Genomic DNA, 19,267 nt, shown 5'->3' on the forward strand with positions numbered 1-19,267 from the left:
GCTACATGATGGACAAGTGGGCTACATGATGGACAAGTGGGCTACATGATGGACAAGTGGGCAATATGATGGACAAGTGGGCTACATGATGGACAAGTGGGCAATATGATGGACAAGTGGGCTACATGATGGACGAGTGTGGTACATGATGGACAAGTTGTTTACATGATGGACAAGTGGGCAACATGATGGACAAGTGGGCTACATGATGGACAAGTTGTTTACATGACGGACAAGTGGGCTACATGATGGACAAGTGGGCTACATGATGGACAAGTTGTTTACATGATGGACAAGTGGGCTACACGATGGACAAGTTGTTTACATGATGGACAAGTTCTCTATCATGTAGCAATAAAACACAAAACAGAAAGAGACAAGAAGAAAAAATCCTCTATACCAAAATTAGCATGCAACACTGAGGGTTACGGAGGCAACATATGTATAGGTACTTATGTGTGGCACATAATTAATGCGCTAGTGAAATGCCCAGAGAAATGCTATAGAGATAAAATGCCCAGTGAATTGCTGGAGATAAAATGCCCAGTGAATTGCTATAGAGATAAAATGTCCAGTGAATTGCTATAGAGATAAAATGCCCAGTGAATTGCTATAGTGATAAAATGCCCAGTGAATTGCTATAGAGATAAAATGCCCAGTGAATTGCTATAGTGATAAAATGCCCAGTGAATTGCTATAGAGATAAAATGCCCAGTGAATTGCTATAGTGATAAAATGCCCAGTGAATTGCTATAGTGATAAAATGCCCGGTGAATTGCTATAGAGATAAAATGCCCAGTGAATTGCTATAGTGATAAAAATGCCCAGTGAATTGCTATATAGATAAAATGCCCAGTGAATTGCTAGAGATAAAATGCCCAGTGAATTGCTATAGTGATAAAAATGCCCAGTGAATTGCTATATAGATAAAATGCCCAGTGAATTGCTAGAGATAAAATGCCCAGTGAATTGCTATAGAGATAAAATGCCCAGTGAATTGCTATATAGATAAAATGCCCAGTGAATTGCTATAGTGATAAAATGCCCAGTGAATTGCTATAGAGATAAAATGTCCAGTGAATTGCTATAGAGATAAAATGCCCAGTGAATTGCTATAGTGATAAAATGTCCAGTAAATTGCGATAGTGATAAAATGCCCAGTGAATTGCCATAGTGATTAAATGCCCAGTGAATTGATATAGTGATGTGATAAATGTCCAGTTAATTGTTATAGTGATAAAATGCTCAGTGTCAGACATGATCATATGTCATAAATTGTAGTACTATGATAAATCTGTCTAGAAATGCAGATATGAATTTACAACAGAAAGAATAATAAAAATATGCAACAGATGAACTTTGGATTTGAGACATGATGACCCTGAGAGAATACTGAGTAAGGGCCTATGTGAGGTGCCACACATGAGCAACATAATTTAATGTTGTTAGAGGAAAGTATGGAGGAGAGAGAATCAAGCACACATAAGAAACTAGAGGCAAGGGTGTGAAAAATTTTCTAATCCCCAGTTTAGGTGTGTGAAGGAAAGGGACCAGGAGAGAAGGCTGTGGAATAGTGTGATCTATTATTGCTCTATCTCATTTATATCACAATGATTTAGTCATCTTTATTACATCTGGACAATCCTTAAGGCTGGGACTGATAATATCCTTCCTAGGTACATCACTTATGTGATAATCATTTGTTTCTTTGCAACCTTCTGAGGTGTGAATAAACTCAACTTAGCTCCATAGTTTTCCACTCACCTGTCATACATGAAACACACATCTTCTCTCCTATCATTCCACTTGTATTTATGTGTATATATGTGTGTCCATGCACATTTTAGGCCTCACATAGAACAGCCCCTGCTATACCATCATGCATGTATTAATACAGATGCATCTCTGTTTTCTCATGTCATATAGTTGATTGCCACCTTTCTCTTCCATTTGCTGCTTCATGCCCTCAAATCAAATACTTTACTTATCTAGTAAAAAAATGGCATCATTTTGAAAAAAAATGGTCAAAATTACCCCATTTTACGTATATATTTTTAAGTGTGCAAATTATATTGATCATTGTGTTATTTTTCCTGTGCAGAAACTTGTAACCAGCAAATCCACCACACATCACCATGAGCAGCTCTGAGGAAGTTTCATGGATCTCTTGGTTTTGTGGCCTGAGAGGCAATGAGTACTTCTGTGAGGTAAGTTTTAGTTATTTAAGGTATTTTTTAAACTTCTAAATGCAAGTAATGATGGAATTAAATTTAAGAAAGCCAGAATTATGCCTTGTCAAGGTGCATTCACACCAATCTTTTGTTGTTTCAGTGGACAAAAAGTCCACAATGAAGTGTTCAACCTTCCATCAAAATTCATTCAAATGCTATCACAAATAAAATAAACATGGATGGCCAAATAAATGCATTGCCTAGACTGGCTGTTTTATTAATAGTAAAATACATCTATTTAACAGTGGAGTATCAAAGCTACAACCAATCTTATCATTGCAGCTTACCCTTTATTGTTTTTTGAATTTCAGTTCCAAAAAGTCATGTTGATCTGACATTTTTTGTAGTTTTACTATGTAACTTTTGTTGGAGGAGATGAATTATTTTATTTAAATGTTCACTGTACATTGTTTTTGCAATTTATCATCATGCAGCTGATATGCTGATATATATAGCATTCCATACAAGTTTTATCTGTTCTCCCATGGAATATTATATCAGAATCTTATGTTTTACACATGCATTTGTGCTATCTACTGTTAAAATTGCCTTCATAATAATTTAATATGGAACAATTTATGTTTCAGGTTGATGAAGAATATATTCAAGACAAATTCAACTTGACTGGCCTTAATGACCAAGTGCCTCACTACCAGCAGGCTCTTGACACTATTTTAGATATTGAGCCTGGTAAGATCCTTCAATGTAGGCATACTTTCAGAGGTTCCCTGTAGTTATAAATCATTTTATGAATCATTCCATGTAATTAGGAATCACCCTGCACTGGTGGCAGGGTGGCCCAGTGGTTAAAATTCACAATACCAAGATTGGCGCAGAGAGGTGCAGGTTTGGTCCCTGCTCTGTGCGCCAGTTTCTGGTCAGAATCGGCGAGTAGGCCGGGCGGTTAAGCAAAGCAGAATTGTAGCAGTGAGTTGCGTGTTTGAGACTGCAAAATACTGTGAATGTTCTGCGATGTCAAGAATACCGTACTACTAAGCGCTGAAACCACTATTATTATTATTATATTATTTTGCTAGTGAATACTTTTTGTATCCATGTCACGAGTTGAGAGCTATAAAAAATCTTTTTGTTAATTCAGTTATTTGAATTGATCTAGTTCAATGCGCTCATGCGAGCCAATTTTAGCAGGGCTTTGTGAATATTCTTAAATAAATATAATCTTAGGTCTCTCCTTGACTATGCCAGTCAGATGGTGACCTTTTATTTGGGGCCTTAATTGGTCAAACCCAAAAGAGACATTTGGGGGCACCATCTTTAACTTTTGCATTATTACCAGAGTAGCATTTATAGTTAGAAACTTGAACTTGAAAATCTGGCATTTTTTGGCCAAAATTATTATTTGATTTTTCTTCAATTTGGAAAGTCACTTGGAAACACTTGGATGCATCCAAGAAATGTTTCAAGAAGGATGGAAGCACAATTTCAACAGTTATACATGAAAATCTGGTTTTTAGCCTCTAGCTTACCAACACATGACCTAGTACTCCAAGTTGTTGATTGTAAGCTAATTGAACCCTGGCCCACATTTTTTGTCATGAAAATATTTTTCTGAAAGACCTGCATATAAAAATTAATAAAAACAAACTATATAAAATTTAATAACATTTTAGACACTCAAAAAATTATATCAGTTATACCAAGTGAAATTATTCCCTGTAATCTTGTGCATGCAAGAAAAATTGGTGAAAATCAAAATGTAGGTTTTTCCAAAGCCTCATAAGTGCTTGGAAAATTGCAGAAAAATATCTAGAAGTGACCCAATTAGAAAGGCTCTGGTGAAACAACCTTGAGGTTTAGAGGGTCTTGTTCTAATTCTGAATTAGAGGCAAAAGCTTTATCTACAATCCTATTTTCACTTCATTCAACTGTTTCTACAACTTTTTGAATTATTAATTGAAAGTCAAAAATAACTTTGAGAATATTAGAAATAAAATAATTTATAATCAAGATTTATGTTCAAACATCTCATTTGACAGATATCAATGAGATATTTCCATCTGTGTGAAAAAATTTCAACCAACTCAACCTTTTTTTTAATTTTTGTTTGAAGCTAAGCAATTTTGAATAGTTAAAAAAAGTCACTTGGGAAAAACTTGTAAATAAGTAAATAATTGGGGTGTCACTCACAAGATATTTGATAGAACTTCTTTAAGTGCTGGAATAGCTGAGGGCCCAGGTTCCAAAGAAGTGCAATGACTCAACAATCAGGTGTGCCAGAATTTATTTTGTGATTCAATTATTACTCAGGCTGTCTGTGGCATAGAGGGATAAATGGTGGGCAAACAGAAAAATTATAATGTAAATTTTTGTTAAGATACGAGTTTCGATAACCATTTATTTGTCCGTGGTATGGTGTCAACTTTGGCATTTGAGATTTTCAAAATGCATACTAGGGTCTTGCTGATGATTCCAAACAATTCAAAAGCATCATTTGCACTCACATTGCATGTGGCAACTTTTTCAAAAAAGCTCTCCCAGATAAATTTTTATGATTAACTTTTTTTAAGAATGGCAAAAAATTCATCTTCTGGGCATCTCACAAAAATCTTTGTTTGGTTAAAAACGCTTTCACTGACATGTTCTATAAGTTGCCCTTGGATTAATACCTATTGGCATTGCTTTGCTTTTTTTTGCAAAAATGCAAAGAATCTCAAAAATGACAAAACTTCCAATATACCTACATACATGTTTTAGGCATCCCACAGATTTAAGCTTACCCAGTAAGCTTAAATATCTCTATTTAGTCAAAAAAGCTTACCATATATGTTCTGTAAAATAATCATGAAAAAGTTTTGTCATTGATTGTACTTTTTTAGAAAATTAAAATAACAAAAAATTGTCCAGACTCCAAGTACAGTATTGATAAAATCTTCAAGGCATCTTGTAAAAATCTTTATCTATTCAAAAAAGCCTCAGATGCGTTATAGAAGATGCTGTTGGAAAAATTTTCTCGGTGCTGTTTCACCAGATGGGTTCTTTTAGATGCCATTAGAAAAATATAGTCATCACTTTCTTCAAGAAGTGATTACTTCTTCTTTCTTCTAGCCTTTCTTAAAGAAGTTGAAGAAAAAATATGTCAGTGTCTTTCAAAATTTAAGTCCAGGATTAACCAAACAGCCAAAAATACATTTTCTAGGCATTACACAAAAATTTTCATTCAGTTAAAAAAAAACTTCCCTAGATGTGTTCCATGCAAAGCTGTAAGAAAAACTTAGTTGTCATTTACTTTTTTAATCAAGAAAAACAAAAAATTACTGAAGTGCAAAAAATTGCACATTCCAGGCATCCCAAAAAATCTTTATTTGGAGAAGAAAAATCTTCCTCAGACATGTTAGATGCCATTAGAAAAATTTAGTCATCACTTAGACTTTTTTTAAAAAGCCAAAGAAAATAAATTGTATCAAATTTAAGTCCATTTGGATTTGAAGTTCAGGATTGGCATAACCACAAAAAATACATGTTCCACACATCCCATATAGATATTCTTTTTGTCCAAAAAACTTCTCCAGATGTGTTCTACAAGATGCTATTGCAGAAATTTAGTTATCACTTTTTTCAAAAATCAAAAAACTGAAAAACTGCTTCAAAATCTAAGCCTCCTGCAAAATCATAATCCAAGCTCCAATAGACTTGACCATCCACATAGAGATGGGCGCAAGAGATTGACTTTCCAACACATTGGGCTGTGTATGGTTTTAGGACGCCAGGGTTTTATGCCAGTTATTGCTCCTTTGAATTACCAGTGAGAATCATGCTGGAGAGACATACAACAGTGACTTCAGATTGTATAAGGGTATATTTTTGTGATTGATTATCATGAATAACCTTGCTAACAGGACTGTAAATTTAAATGGTCACCTGATTTAATTAACTAGTTTTCTGTTTTTTGTTATGACAGTGTTATGTTTCTAACACTGTGTTACTTTGAGTAGGTTAGGTTAATTTAGACTAGGTTAGGCTTGGGGTAGGTTAGGTTAAGATAGTAAGTTAAAATAGGTTAGGTTAGGATAAGGTAGGTTAGGATAAGGTAGGTTTGGTAAGGTTAGGTTTGGTCTTGCTAGGGTATATTAGTATGGAGTTGGGTTAGTTACGTTGAGCTAGTATAAGGTTTGTGTAAATGTGTAATGATGTAGTTTTTGGTTTAGATACTGGTGTTCACATATTTTAGGGATTTTTGAGGTTTGTACATTGGTTTAATGAGATATTTTGCAAAATATATAGGTGGTTTGTTTTGAGATATGCGTGGACATGTATTCATGTATGTGGGTTGTTATGTAATTGTATATTTTCTATTTGTGTTTTCATGTGTATATTGTATTGAATTGTATAGTAACCTGTATGTTGTAATTAAAGCAAATGGGGGAAATGTTTATGTTGGTGGTTTCTGGTTTCCAGTTTTAATAAGCCAAGCATCAATACTTTTAAATAGTAGTTTAAAACATATTTTTTAATATAATAAGGAAAAAATACCTTAATAACTCTGAATTATGTATAATATTGGAATGATGAATTGAGTTGTGTTTACCGCTAGATGCATTGATGGTTTACCTGAAATTGTATCTATGTTCTGGATTGATAGGCGATTGAAATATGCAATTCTAGTGCAGGTTTCATGAAAATTTTCTTAGTTCTCATTGAGACCTAAACAGAAAGCTTAGATTTCCCTGCATATTTGTTTTTTACTGAGCTCCAAATAATTAGTCCCCAGCAAATACCTTCTCCTTTAAAGCCTTGTGCTCATGCTTTTTGTATATTTGTTGGTTTTTTTTCTCATACATTTTTTGTATAGTCTTCCGTGAATAAACTCAAATTTCTGATCCACTGCAGGATTTTGAATTTTGGTCTCCAGAACAGTTTTTTTTTTTTTTTGCTCTCCAGAACAGAAGAGTTTATACCTTAACTATATAATTATTTGTTATTTTTCATTAAAGAAGTGGAAGATCCACACCAAAGTGACCTGGTGGAGCAGGCGGCTGAGATGCTCTACGGCCTCATCCATGCCCGCTACATCCTCACCAACAGAGGCATCGCTCAGATGATTGAAAAATACCAAGCTGGCGATTTTGGCCATTGTCCGAGGGTCTACTGTGAGAACCAGGTCTGATATTGCATTGTCCGAGGGTCTACTGTGAGAACCAGGTCTGATATTGCGCATTGTCCGGGGGTCTACTGTGAGTATCAGGTGAATGAAAGTGGTCAACTATCATCAAATTGATTTGCCATTTTTCTATTTATATTTTTTATCATGGTTTGGACTTGAAAGTAAATTCTTATGTAGTAGTAATTGCTTCAATCAATGTACCTTGATTTATATTATCCCATGATCTGTGTCTGATTCAATGCCCATGGTAATAAATGCCATATTTATTATGTTTTGTTTTATTGTTCGAACACAAGTAAATAAAATATTTTCCCAACTTTCAGCAGTGAGCATTTTAATGCTAGCTTACTCAAATTTTTATCATTTCAGCAAATGCTGCCCATCGGCTTGAGTGACGTGCCAGGCGAGGCGATGGTGAAGCTCTACTGCCCAAGATGTTGTGATGTTTACACTCCTAAATCGTCTCGTCATAATCACATCGACGGCTCATACTACGGCACGGGATTTCCTCACATGCTCTTCATGGTGCATCCTGAGTACCGACCAAAGCGTCCCAGCGTGCAGTTTGTACCTAGACTTTATGGCTTCAAGATCCATACAGCTGCTTACAAACTACAAGAAATGGCAGCTGCCAAATCTCAAAAGTCAACAAATCACAATAACGTCAAGAGATAACCGATTAATTACGTAGATATCTTACGTTGCGAGCTAGAGAAGAACATCAATACACATATGCGCTCATTTTCTAGGGGTCTTCCGGGGGCTGTGTTCATTTTCAGACAAAAGAAGAATTCTCGGTCATATAGATTGTAGGTACTACCTACCAAGCATTTTAAGTTACATTGTAGATTCTACTTAGCTTTTCATTTTGTGATTATGCATCCCTTTAGCGCTGCTACCAGGTTATAAATGCAACCCAAATGCTAAAGTTTGCTCTCAATCTAAGTTTCTTGAATTGCCAGTTAACGCCTAAAATGCATTTATGATCGTTGCTCAAGCATTTTCAGTTTCCAAATAAGTTACCCTTATGAATAAGTAATTATTTGCGTCTGTGTGGTAATGATTACAATTGATTCATGCTTGGAAACGTGCGAACTTACTCATTGTTTATTTCTACTTTCAGACGACGTAGGTTATTTGATTTTAAGGTAAAATTGTCTTGCGTACTTGCGTTTTGATGTTAACGATGTTTTTTCGTGTGACGATGGCTGTAGCTCCTAAGGAGGTTTGCTCAAATGATAGCGAACTATTAAGCATCTGTGGAGAAACAGGGAAGTGTTGTGAGTTCCCTGCTGTGCTAGCTTGTGTCGATAATAACACTGTATTGTTATCAATTTATTAAGCTTAGCCAAGTATGATTATTGTGCGTGTTCTTTTCTCATGCTGGTGCTTCCTTGACAGCAGTTCAAGTTTTGATACCGATCTTAAGTTAGTTTCTCTCAGTATTACCTCATTATTGATAAGAAAACCGCTTGTATGTTAGTCATCGCAGTTTTTCTTTTGTATTCATATTAATTTGTTCATTGGTTCTGGTCGTGTTCAACTTGCGTTATATTCTACAAGTCTGTTCAGTGGACATGAAATGCAGCAATGGCGGAAACGAGTGCAATATCTCATTTTCCTGCCTTCTAATTTTGAAATACGTGTATTTTGTATGGAATTCGGTTATCAGCTGGATAAAGGTAATTTTTTTTTTTGTTCCGCTATTAAGAACGAGAAGATGATCAAAAATAATTGTTTCTTTTTAAATTTGATAATTATTTATTATCTTTCTTGATTTGAATGAACTTTTTTCCATAAGTCTTGATTATTAAAGAAACAAAAAAATAGATCTTTGAAGGGTTTCAAATTAGATAATTTGATTCTTTACCTGCTTGATTTGTTCCAACTGTTGTTCTATTGTTTGCTGCCTCATTAATATGCTAGTAAATTATTATCACTGCAAAGATATTGAAATAAAGTCGAGGCTTAAGTTTGCTCTTTACCAAAAGTGACGAATATTGTGCAAGTTTTGTGGTGTTTTAGTGCCTACTAATGTAGTATCTGGTCGATCATCAACAAAATGACTGTAGTTTAATTAAGTATGCAAAATCACGCTTGCTTTCTTCCATGAATTTCTCAAGTGTTGATTGTTTCCTAGGTTCATTCCTATCGTTTTTGTTCAGTTTAATTAAGTATGCAAAATCAAGTTTGCTCTCTTCCGTGAATTTCTCAAGTGTTGATTGTTTCCTAGGTTCATTCCTATCGTTTTTGTTCATATATCTTTATTTGTTATTGCTTCATAGAACAAATTCTCCTTAGTTTAGGGACCACGGGCCAAGCAAGCTTAACTGCATGGTCTCTGCGGTAAGAGAACATTTCCTAACTAATTTTTGATCATTTCCTCGTAAATTCGGGCGTTCACAAATCTAGATTGTCAGGATGATTATGTTTCCATTTCGTTAATATGTTTGTTTCTGAACAAGTCTTCTGAGGTTCGTGATTTTTTTATTCACGAGGAAGTAAGTCAAACAGGAATCCTAATTTTACTAGATTTTTTTTTTCAGCGTGTCAATGTATTGCTGCTGTATAACTTTTCTCCAAATTTTCTTGCTTGTTCAATTGGAAGCAAGTGAAGTACTTGATTGAACTTTTTTCACTTAAAATGTCTTTTTATTACCCGTCAATTTGCTGGCCTGGATAATCACGATAGAAATTTATATTGTTAGCGTGTTTCTAGGCATTTATCGTGTGAATATCATTCATATTCACTCGACTTCTTCATAGTTATCCGATGAATTACGATATGCTTCGAATCACCGACATGTGGAACAGCCTCCCCGATGACATCGTTGGCGCTCCAAGTATGAACGCGTTCAAGAACAGACTAGATAAAGCTATGAAAAAATATATGTTCAGATTTGAAATGCCTAGCTCCTTATCGAACCCGGTGGAAGTCTACTAGCTACTTCAAACTATCGTCAGTCATGAAAAGATCCGGTCAAATGACCCGAGTTTAGATCTATGAACAAGGCACGAAAAGGAAAAGAATCGGCGACAGGCCACATCAGGCCTACACTTCAGCGCCGACATCACTATGTTATGTTATGTTATGAATGTCGGAGGCAGTGACGTACACTCATTACTCCTAAAGTCAACCAGAGAATGTGGCTTTACTTTAATGCTAAAGTTAACTAAGCATAGTAACTGATAACAGGGAATTTTGAGCAGAGCTAAACTGGTTAGAATAATGTTACTGGGGCCTTTCTTTAGAACTTGGACTGAAATAGTTCGTTGATAGGCCATTTTTATTTTAAATGCACACATTAATGTAGGACCACGCTAGGTTGCTCAAGTTCAGCGTGCCACACAACACCGATGGAACACGTTCGTTATCGTTCGACTTGCATGTCTCTTATTTGATTCAAAAATTGCTGCAGCCAAGTTGCCTGATTACCTTAGCCTTTATAGGCAAAAATTTGATTGTATCATTTATGATGCACGGTGCATTTCAAGGTCATGTTCACCAAATCCTACAGAACGGCCGTAAAGGTGCTTGTACACGGGGATAGTGCAGGCGGCAAGTAGATCTGGCAAGTGTCGGTCGTAGGTAACTATCCGGCAAGTAAGCCTGCATGTACGCGAGGAGAGTTTGAGGTGCCGCTATCTTCTCGTTCGCGCCCGCCAGTGCGTCGTTAGCAGCCGTCGAGTGAAGTCTGCGAAGATGGATAGTGGGATCACCTTAAACAACTATTGTGTGCGTTGTTTATATACTCTTTATTCTAGGAATTAAACGTCGGGAACAACTAAACCCTGACTAATAAGGGCTTCTTTCAGTTTTAAAATACTCGTTTCTCTCTTCATTTTGTTGGAGTAACAGCATGGCAAACATTCCATTCATATTTTTGGAATATCTAAAAGAACAATTGAATATCGTCTGGACTCCACTTGTTGTGTTCTTCTTAGAACCATTATCGTTCAAAAAAAGCAATGAGTCACAAGACCAAAGATATTTCACAAGAGCGGCACAGATACTCTCACCATGGCTGCATCAGCGCTACTGTCCGCTTTTCCAGCGAAGAAAACAACACATCGTTGTCCCTCTCGGCCGCGTCTCGGGCACTGAAGCGGCTGAGCCCCTATACACGAGGCTAGTAGCGTGGACAGTTCAAGAGGCGGATGGACTAGCGGCCAGTTCTAACCCCGTGTACAGGCACCTTTACATACGTCACTAGTGTGAAGGTGATTCTCTTGAGATCGAATGTTCTACAATAATCAATAAGAAAAGAATGTCATATCTGTCTTCGTCCGGTACTGTGACAAATTTGTGAGCCAATTCTTTGGCCATCGATGCTTATGCTCATCATAATAACATATCTGAATACAACAAATGAGTGCCAGAATCGCTAAATTTATCGCAGCCATAGTTGATTGGTCTCGAATCCTCTGCCCAAAAGTACGATTCCTCCGCTACAGTTTCCTTGGCAGGTAAAATTGGTTCTTCGAATTCATTTAAAAGTCAAACGTATTTGTGTTTTAACTGTTTTCAGATGACAACTTCGGGTCCCATTGACAGCAGAGATTCAACTTTCTTTGATCGCGATCCGTTTACAATCTTTTCATTTCATCGACGCTCTATCGAAACGGAAAAAATTTTTCAGGAAAATTCACACCGAGTAACGCCAGGATTGACGCTCCCATGTCATGAAAGAGTTAAGGTGAATTGGTTTGAAGTAATTGAGGTTACACATGTTACATAATTATATGTAACATGTAGGATTTTTGCGCAATTATTCACGGGACATAGTATAAATTGTAGGAATGTGCAAAAAATGAGGTATTTGAGAATTAGACTTCTCGGGCTATAACCATATTTGTGGGTAGGGAAAATGCACCCGGGTATAATTGGCCGATGAATTTAATTAACATAGCACTCTTAACTTCTTCTATAGAATGCAAAATGCTAAATAAAACTAAGCATCAATTTCTTTTGTAGGTTGCTAAGTACCTAAGCAGTGATCAGAACTGTTCCTCTGACTAGAAATTATAAAATAAAACAAAAAGAAGGAATTTAAAAGCAAAGTCAATACCACAAAAATTCACCATATCTTTACAAGAGATAACGTTTCGGAGTCCAGCTCCATCGTCAGTTCATACCACAAAATTCTGTTCAGAAAAAGTTCAGTCCTAGAACTTTTTCCGAACAGAATTTTCTGTTATGAACTGACGATGAAGCTGGACTCCGAAACGTTTTCTCTTATAAAGATATGGTGAATTTTTGTGGTATTGTCTTTGCTTTTAAATTCCTGCTTTAACTTGCGATTCAAGCAAACAAGTGATTTTAATACTTATAAAAAAAAAGAAATAAAATGTCCCACAGTACGCCGGCCCAGGGTACTGTGGGACAGTTCATGGACACATTGGGACACTTTACCTAATTGTAATATTAAAAATTATAGTCAAATGTCAGGTTATAATTATGTCTTGATTTTATTAGGCGTTTAGTTGCTCAGAATGGATTAAATATCTCCCAGACTGATTGACACAAGATTTGCGACACCAGGAAAAAAAATAGAACGCTTTGCATTCGCCCTATACGGCGCAAGTAAGGTTTTTTAAATTTTTCATCTTCGTCTTTTTGCTCTGTTATCCAGCAACATAATATGTTTTTGGCTCCGTGAAATTAAATTAAAAAGAATTATGGAGCTGTTCTAAAGAATCATGGAGCTTTCGTTCTCTCTGTAATGGCCGGAAAATTTTTCGAACCTTTTCCTGCACTAAATTTTCTTCTTCTATTACATCAGATGAATTGTGTACAAAATAGAAATTTTTCTCCTGATGGAGATGATGAAGAGAGCCGAGTATCTCTGTCAACGAATATTTGGCGGCGAACCGACAATTTCTTTTTCATATCGGAAGTAGCCGGCTTGAATAATTGGCAGGTGCTAGGACACGGACAGCTAGTAAACACTATGGTTGAACTAGTATAAGGTTGACCCATGAGATGCCTGTGACCCATTTTCGTCACAGGCATTAACCATTCACCGAAATGCGATCGAACCAGTCAACCAAACCGTCAGGGGAATGAAGGGTTTACTTACGTTTCTCGATCTACGTGACGTAACAAAAAGCTGAACTAAAAAGAGGAAATCGTCGTGGGTCAACCTTGTATAGTTCAATAATGGTGGACACTGTCCCAATGTACTTCACAACGAACTGTCCTATTGTACCCCAAACAACCATTTTGGAAATATTCGGCCGCCATTTTAATAATAATGAATCAGCTAACTATTTATCTCATGTAATGATTTTGATCCTATTATATAGTAATTATTCACACAGGAGAGCTTTAGGTACCTCGCGAAATGGGCACGCCTATTACATTTAATATGGATAGCAAAATATTCAGTTGGCTCAATTTGTACCTCATGTAAGGGAAATTCACCTTTTCTCAAGGATTTAAGTTATTTAAAATTCTTTTCGCGTCGTAAATTCTACTTTTGCTGGTAGAGGTGGCAACCATGCTATCCGCTGACATAGCATTATATACACCTGCATGGGCTGAATTAACACCTGGACTGAAGCAGGTGTTAATTGAAGATCTTCTCATTCGATTACTGCCACTTGTACGGAGCGTGCCTACACTCTACAGGTACACTGTTAGCAAGTGTACCTGTAGTGTCTCTATTAGGTGGGTGTTAGTGCATTTGCACTTTAGTTAAGCGTTTGAGTTTTGAACATAGTCTCTGAATTCTTTAAATGTATTCATGTAGGTGACTTATATGGAATTGTTCCATAGTATTATAGTGCACCGTCATTGCAGTGCCCATTATTGCTGTGCACCATCATTGCTGTGCACTCCACCCGCCCATTGCCGTACACCGTCATTGTTGTACACCTTTATTGCTGTACACTTTTGTTGCTGTATATCTTTATTGCTCATTGCTTTGCATCACCCACCCCATGCTCATTGTCGTAGTTGTCCTGACCTAGCTTTCTACTATAACTTTTTTACCAGTTAATCTTATCAGTGTTGAATTGGCATGTTTTACTCAATAAAAAGTTGTTTATTATGCTCTCATTTCTCTCTTGTTGAGGATCGTTAGTAGTATTGGTTCGAGTTTCCAACCTAATTAATTGGAGTATTCCTCGTTTGAACCTTACACCTTCCCTAAAACAAAATGCGGCTCACAGAAGGATGCAGAACAGGGCAACGCGTCTCTATACCACATCAATCAATGCAATAACTTGTGTGCCATGACCACCTCAAACTGCTGTTCAATACAATATTGTAATATTTAAAATAGTTTAATGGTCCCACTGTGTGGCTTTTCCCACTGGTCCCACTTTTCCAGTCAGCCACTGTGCTTATGTTCCAGTGACGCTTTCTTTTACCGGTCTTGCGACAGACATGCAGTGGCATTCCATGAACCTCCTGCTGGCTCTGCTGCTCGCGCTGCCTTATGTCGTGCTGTTCACTGCATACTGCGGGTGGGGCGACGATCAAAAACATGTAGTGCCTGCTGTGAGTGATGAAAGAAACCCTGACTATTTAGATATATTATTTTTTTATGAATTAATGAGGATAGTCTATTTTGATCTTATTCTTTTCAGTCGTTGCATAAAGCTGTGTTTTAGATACACTTTTGTTTGGTGACGCGTCACCGTTACGTGACTTTTGAAATCCTTCAACTACTTTATTTTGATAAAAAAAAAGTTATTTCCTGGATTCTCTTACTACAATCAGCTATATTGAATCACTTTTTTTTGTTTTCGATAGTTGCCTTTAAAATAATTATAAAAAAAATTAGCAATAATAGTTCTTGCCGTATTGAAGATTCAGCGCAGCACAGCGCTGGCACCCGACACCCCAGCCGCGCAGAGGCTAGGCCAACACCTGGCGGAGTACTGCAGCAGCCACGCCCACCTTCGTACCGGGTAACCAAATTGACTCATCGCTACTAACTCTGCCAGTACATCGTACTTATTCTCTTGCGCTATTTGCTCCCAATCAATATAATTGCTCCCAATCAACTAATTACTTATCCATATAACATAACATAACATAGTGATGTCGGCGCTGAAGTGTAGGCCTGATGTGGCCTGTCGCCGATTCCGATATAATTTCATACACTCATTTTAAAAGACCGATGATACTGTATGTCACGCTTGACGCCTTTTAGCGTCGCATTTTTACGATTCTAGTTCTCATGGTTCAGCACCTCTCTACATGGTATATCTATCATGACGACATAATTATAATATTATATGTTATTGTATTTTATCACACGTCTCCTTCTTTTTCTGATAAAATCTATAATCCTCTGGCGAGAAATTTTACTTAGCGAGAAAATCTAATTAGATTCGGGTTACAGAGATTGAACATTTTAGGGCGGGAATGGCAATATGTTAAAATCAACGATGTTTATGAGATGCAAACCGCATAATATACATTGATTATATGGCATCTCAGTCCAGTTTGTTGACCATCAGACGTCTTAACTTGCAGCCGCAGTCACAGTTCCTGCCGGAATACAATCATGTGACCCATGATCTAGCCAGATATCGACTTGAATTTACCTCTTGCACGGGACCCCACAAACGTCAAGGTTGTGTTTTCATTTCTGTCGACGCGGCTTCGAGTAATTTATTCCTGCATCCCATTGCTTATGTCCCTCACGATCGCCCATTGTTCAGGGGGAAGTAATGCAGATTTTATTGTATTTGACCGTATTTCAATATCGACACAATCCCCGATGCGAGCGGAGAAGCCTAAATACCTTCTCCTGAATTTACTGACTGCGGTGGTGTGCGCTATGGGATACAATGCACGTCGCGTACCGTGCGCTTCGCTTGTCTACAAATCAACTGTAGAGACTGAGTCGGCACTTCTTTTTCTCTCCTCTTACTTCGTTGACTAAGCGCTTCTATATAAATGCTAGTCTAATTAGAATAGAATAGACTAGAAGTGTCGGCATTGAAGAAATAGGCCCATGGCCTGTTGCTGATTCTTGAACTTTTCGTGACTTGATTCACAAGGGATCCGGCCTTTGGAACCCGATCTTTCCATAACTGACAATTGATTGAGATAGCTGCTGGACTTATTGCCTGGTCCGTAATTTGCTAGGCATTTCAAGACTGAACATATGCTCCTGCATAGCTTCGTCTTGTCTGTTTTTGAAGATGTTCATACTCAGAGCTTAAACGATGCTATCAGGGAGGCTGTTCCACATGTCGGTGACTCGAAGCGAGAAGAAATATTGTCGCATGGACGTGTTACAACGCAGTTTTTTATTTTATAGCGGAAAATTTGCATATAATAGAATTGTAACACCGCTATTATTGAACAGACGACAGTCCAGCCCCGACATCTTGGTGTCCAGGGCTCACCGACTCGCATGGTGCAAGGTTAGTCAGTGTTTGAAACTTAATTATTAGCGTCGCGAGGCATGCGGCTTGATCTGTTTAATGTTATCAATTTAAGGGAGATTGTTCGGTGTTAATGTTATCTACGTTTTTTAGCCAACATGTAAATATATATAACATGCGATTATGATAACAGATCATAATTCCTTTTAAGTTCGCTTCCTGTTTGACTGAACTTTTATAAATAACGCCGAAATTGTAACGCGCTGAATGCGCATGTTCTGTTAACCGAACTATTAATTCCTAGGGAAAACTTGAATTTCTGTTATTTTCATTGAATATTCAATGTACGTATATGAAAGTTTCAGGCAAAACAACATCGAAAATCGCATAATTCAACTACGCAGAATTCCCATCAGGTCCCGAAGGTGGCGTCCACGTCGGTGGTACAGTCGCTGCTGAAGGTCGTGGGTAGAGAGAATCTCATAGAGGAGCTCGGAATTAGTCGTCAGCACACCGCCCTCAGGAGACTCATGCCCCATCTTTCTGCTGCCGAGCAGCCGCCTGAAGCTGGCACCATCTTCATGGTAGTCAGGCATCCCTTCCTCAGGCTGATATCAGCTTATAGGTGAGCTAAGAGCTGCACGACAAAATAAAGTAGAGGTTGTAGTTGTATGTTTGAAAACACAATGTGCAGGCAACTTTAATCGCGGGCGATCTTTTGCATTACATTAAATTCAGACTGCAGGAGTGTGGAGACGTAGGCTTACAGTTCTAAAATTACAGTTCTAAAAAGAAAAAAGTCGACAAAGAAAATTATTATTTCATGAGAAGCGTCGAATCGTCGTCAGCCAGCCATCAACGGGTCAACTATGTTCATTTCCTTAACTACTCGGTTAAGGAACGAACAAGTTTCTTCTGCAACTGCTTTTTAGTAAATTAAATAAAAATACTATATTTTTTATGTAATTCGAATTCTGAGCCTTCAGTTTTCTTATATAATCTTATATATGTCATTTTTGTTTGATTTGACTTTTAATGTTTCCTCAGGGACAAGATATCAACAAAGTCCGTAAAGACTCAATTTAATAAATTCCTGAGGCGCTACAACATGCCCATTATTTCAAAGTATCGTCAGCAAGAGCCTCATGATGAGTTTTACAAGGACGTGCCAACTTTCCCGGAGTTCGTACAGTATTTGTTGGAGACGCCCGTTGAAGACTACAACGAACACTGGCTACCTTACCACATCATCTGTCGGCCGTGTGACGTGCCTTACAACGTAGTCCTCAAGCTCGAGTCACTAGATGAAGATATGCAAACTCTCGTCTTCATAACTGGATTCCCAGAGCTGGCCATCAGGAAGACCCATCCGTCAGTCTCATCATTCGACGAGGGTCTGGAATTAAGACCGATCTCCGACCTGCAGAGCAATCAAAGTCCTGAGAATTTCTCTATTACTTCTATAGAAAAATCTGAGAGTCAAGAGCATCGATCAAACGATTCCATAGAGTCGAAAAATGATGAAAATTCGGCGCTCATAAAAAATTTCTTCTCCCAGTTAACAAAGGCACAGGTGTTGGCACTTTTCAAAAAGTTCGAAATTGATTTCGAGATGTTTCAGTACACTATTGATCAATTTGTAGCGGCTGCGAGTTGAGAACTTGCAGTTTGTCAAACGATCGGAATTTGTTTTGTTTATATTACAAAGGCAAATGTTTTTGGTGTGGACTCCAAGTACACCATGTAACGATTTGAGAAATTGCTCACTTGGTATTGGAGCTGTTAAATTTACATCCGCTACTTATAAATTGAAACCCATAACAATAAAAAATAGGATAATAGTTATCTGAAAATAAGGACAATTTGTACCGTACCATGCCGTCACACTTAGTGCATATAGTACGGGTTATTAATTATATTCTCCCGCTGTATGGCAGATCCAAGAATATGATACAATTTCTTCTGGAATCCAAGGTAATCCTGAATGAGGAATATAAAGAAAATAAATCATAATAACTCAAGTTAGAAGATTGTCTAAAAAGTGCATGAAGATTGTATGCGTTAGAATCACATTGATATGTGTATTAAAATATGTACGCACTTGTTTCGTTGAAGACCAGAATTTCTTATTAAAACTTTTCTAAATGTTTTCCTCAAATCAATCAAATGTTTTTCTCAAATCATCAACTCAAATCGTATTCGCGGTTTGCAAGGGACATTTTCTAATAATTAAACGGTGCTTCATAAATGTAATATTCCTTATCAAACAAATAAAGGGTTCGTGCAACACTTATGGGTATTGTATTGAGTATACAGTTTGAGAAGCAAAATTTAAAATTACTCTGAAAACTATTCCAGGAAGCAGTAGTAAACAGTCGTGATGCTTTCGCAGAGCAGGACTGTCACGCAATACATAATTGCGTCCTTTATGTAAGCATGATTATTAGGATAAGTTATCGTGTAGGTAAGATACATTGCCCTTTTCATATGTCTCCCCCCATCCCATTAGCTATTTGTGATGCTAACGATGCTTCTTTCTCGCGCTGTTGAAGTATTTTTTTCGACT

At 37.2% G+C, this 19,267-nt stretch overlaps 2 protein-coding genes across 2 annotated transcripts; both read left to right on the plus strand.

Moving 5' to 3' along the window:
• The first annotated feature begins 2,101 nt into the window (after positions 1 to 2,101).
• Positions 2,102 to 9,050, plus strand: LOC108666438 (casein kinase II subunit beta). Its single transcript, XM_018153315.2, has 4 exons — positions 2,102 to 2,207; positions 2,819 to 2,921; positions 7,184 to 7,350; positions 7,723 to 9,050. The coding sequence occupies exons 1-4, from the start codon at positions 2,136 to 2,138 to the stop codon at positions 8,026 to 8,028; spliced, it is 648 nt and encodes a 215-aa protein (XP_018008804.1). The 5' UTR covers positions 2,102 to 2,135; the 3' UTR covers positions 8,029 to 9,050.
• A 4,905-nt stretch (positions 9,051 to 13,955) lies between these two features.
• On the plus strand, positions 13,956 to 18,990 carry LOC108666436 (carbohydrate sulfotransferase 11). Its single transcript, XM_018153313.2, has 6 exons — positions 13,956 to 14,023; positions 14,742 to 14,857; positions 15,170 to 15,270; positions 16,683 to 16,740; positions 17,118 to 17,326; positions 17,749 to 18,990. Exons 2-6 carry the CDS (start codon positions 14,744 to 14,746, stop codon positions 18,356 to 18,358), a joined length of 1,092 nt encoding a protein of 363 aa, XP_018008802.1. The 5' UTR covers positions 13,956 to 14,023; positions 14,742 to 14,743; the 3' UTR covers positions 18,359 to 18,990.
• The last annotated feature ends 277 nt before the right edge of the window (positions 18,991 to 19,267 follow it).

This window comes from Hyalella azteca, unplaced genomic scaffold (assembly GCF_000764305.2).
Source record: "Hyalella azteca isolate HAZT.00-mixed unplaced genomic scaffold, Hazt_2.0.2 contig16599, whole genome shotgun sequence".
Taxonomy (NCBI): domain Eukaryota; kingdom Metazoa; phylum Arthropoda; class Malacostraca; order Amphipoda; family Hyalellidae; genus Hyalella; species Hyalella azteca.

Bases quoted from the DNA above. Each gene is read 5' to 3' on its own strand.
- LOC108666438 (XM_018153315.2), top strand. From the start codon at position 2,136: ATGAGCAGCTCTGAGGAAGTTTCATGGATCTCTTGGTTTTGTGGCCTG. The intron at 2,208-2,818 runs GTAAGTTTTAGT...TTTATGTTTCAG, and splicing joins GCAATGAGTACTTCTGTGAG to GTTGATGAAGAATATATTCA. The intron at 2,922-7,183 runs GTAAGATCCTTC...TTTTCATTAAAG, and splicing joins TATTTTAGATATTGAGCCTG to AAGTGGAAGATCCACACCAA.
- LOC108666436 (XM_018153313.2), top strand. From the start codon at position 14,744: ATGCAGTGGCATTCCATGAACCTCCTGCTGGCTCTGCTGCTCGCGCTG. The intron at 14,858-15,169 runs GTGAGTGATGAA...GCCGTATTGAAG, and splicing joins AAAAACATGTAGTGCCTGCT to ATTCAGCGCAGCACAGCGCT. The intron at 16,741-17,117 runs GTTAGTCAGTGT...AATTCCCATCAG, and splicing joins ACCGACTCGCATGGTGCAAG to GTCCCGAAGGTGGCGTCCAC.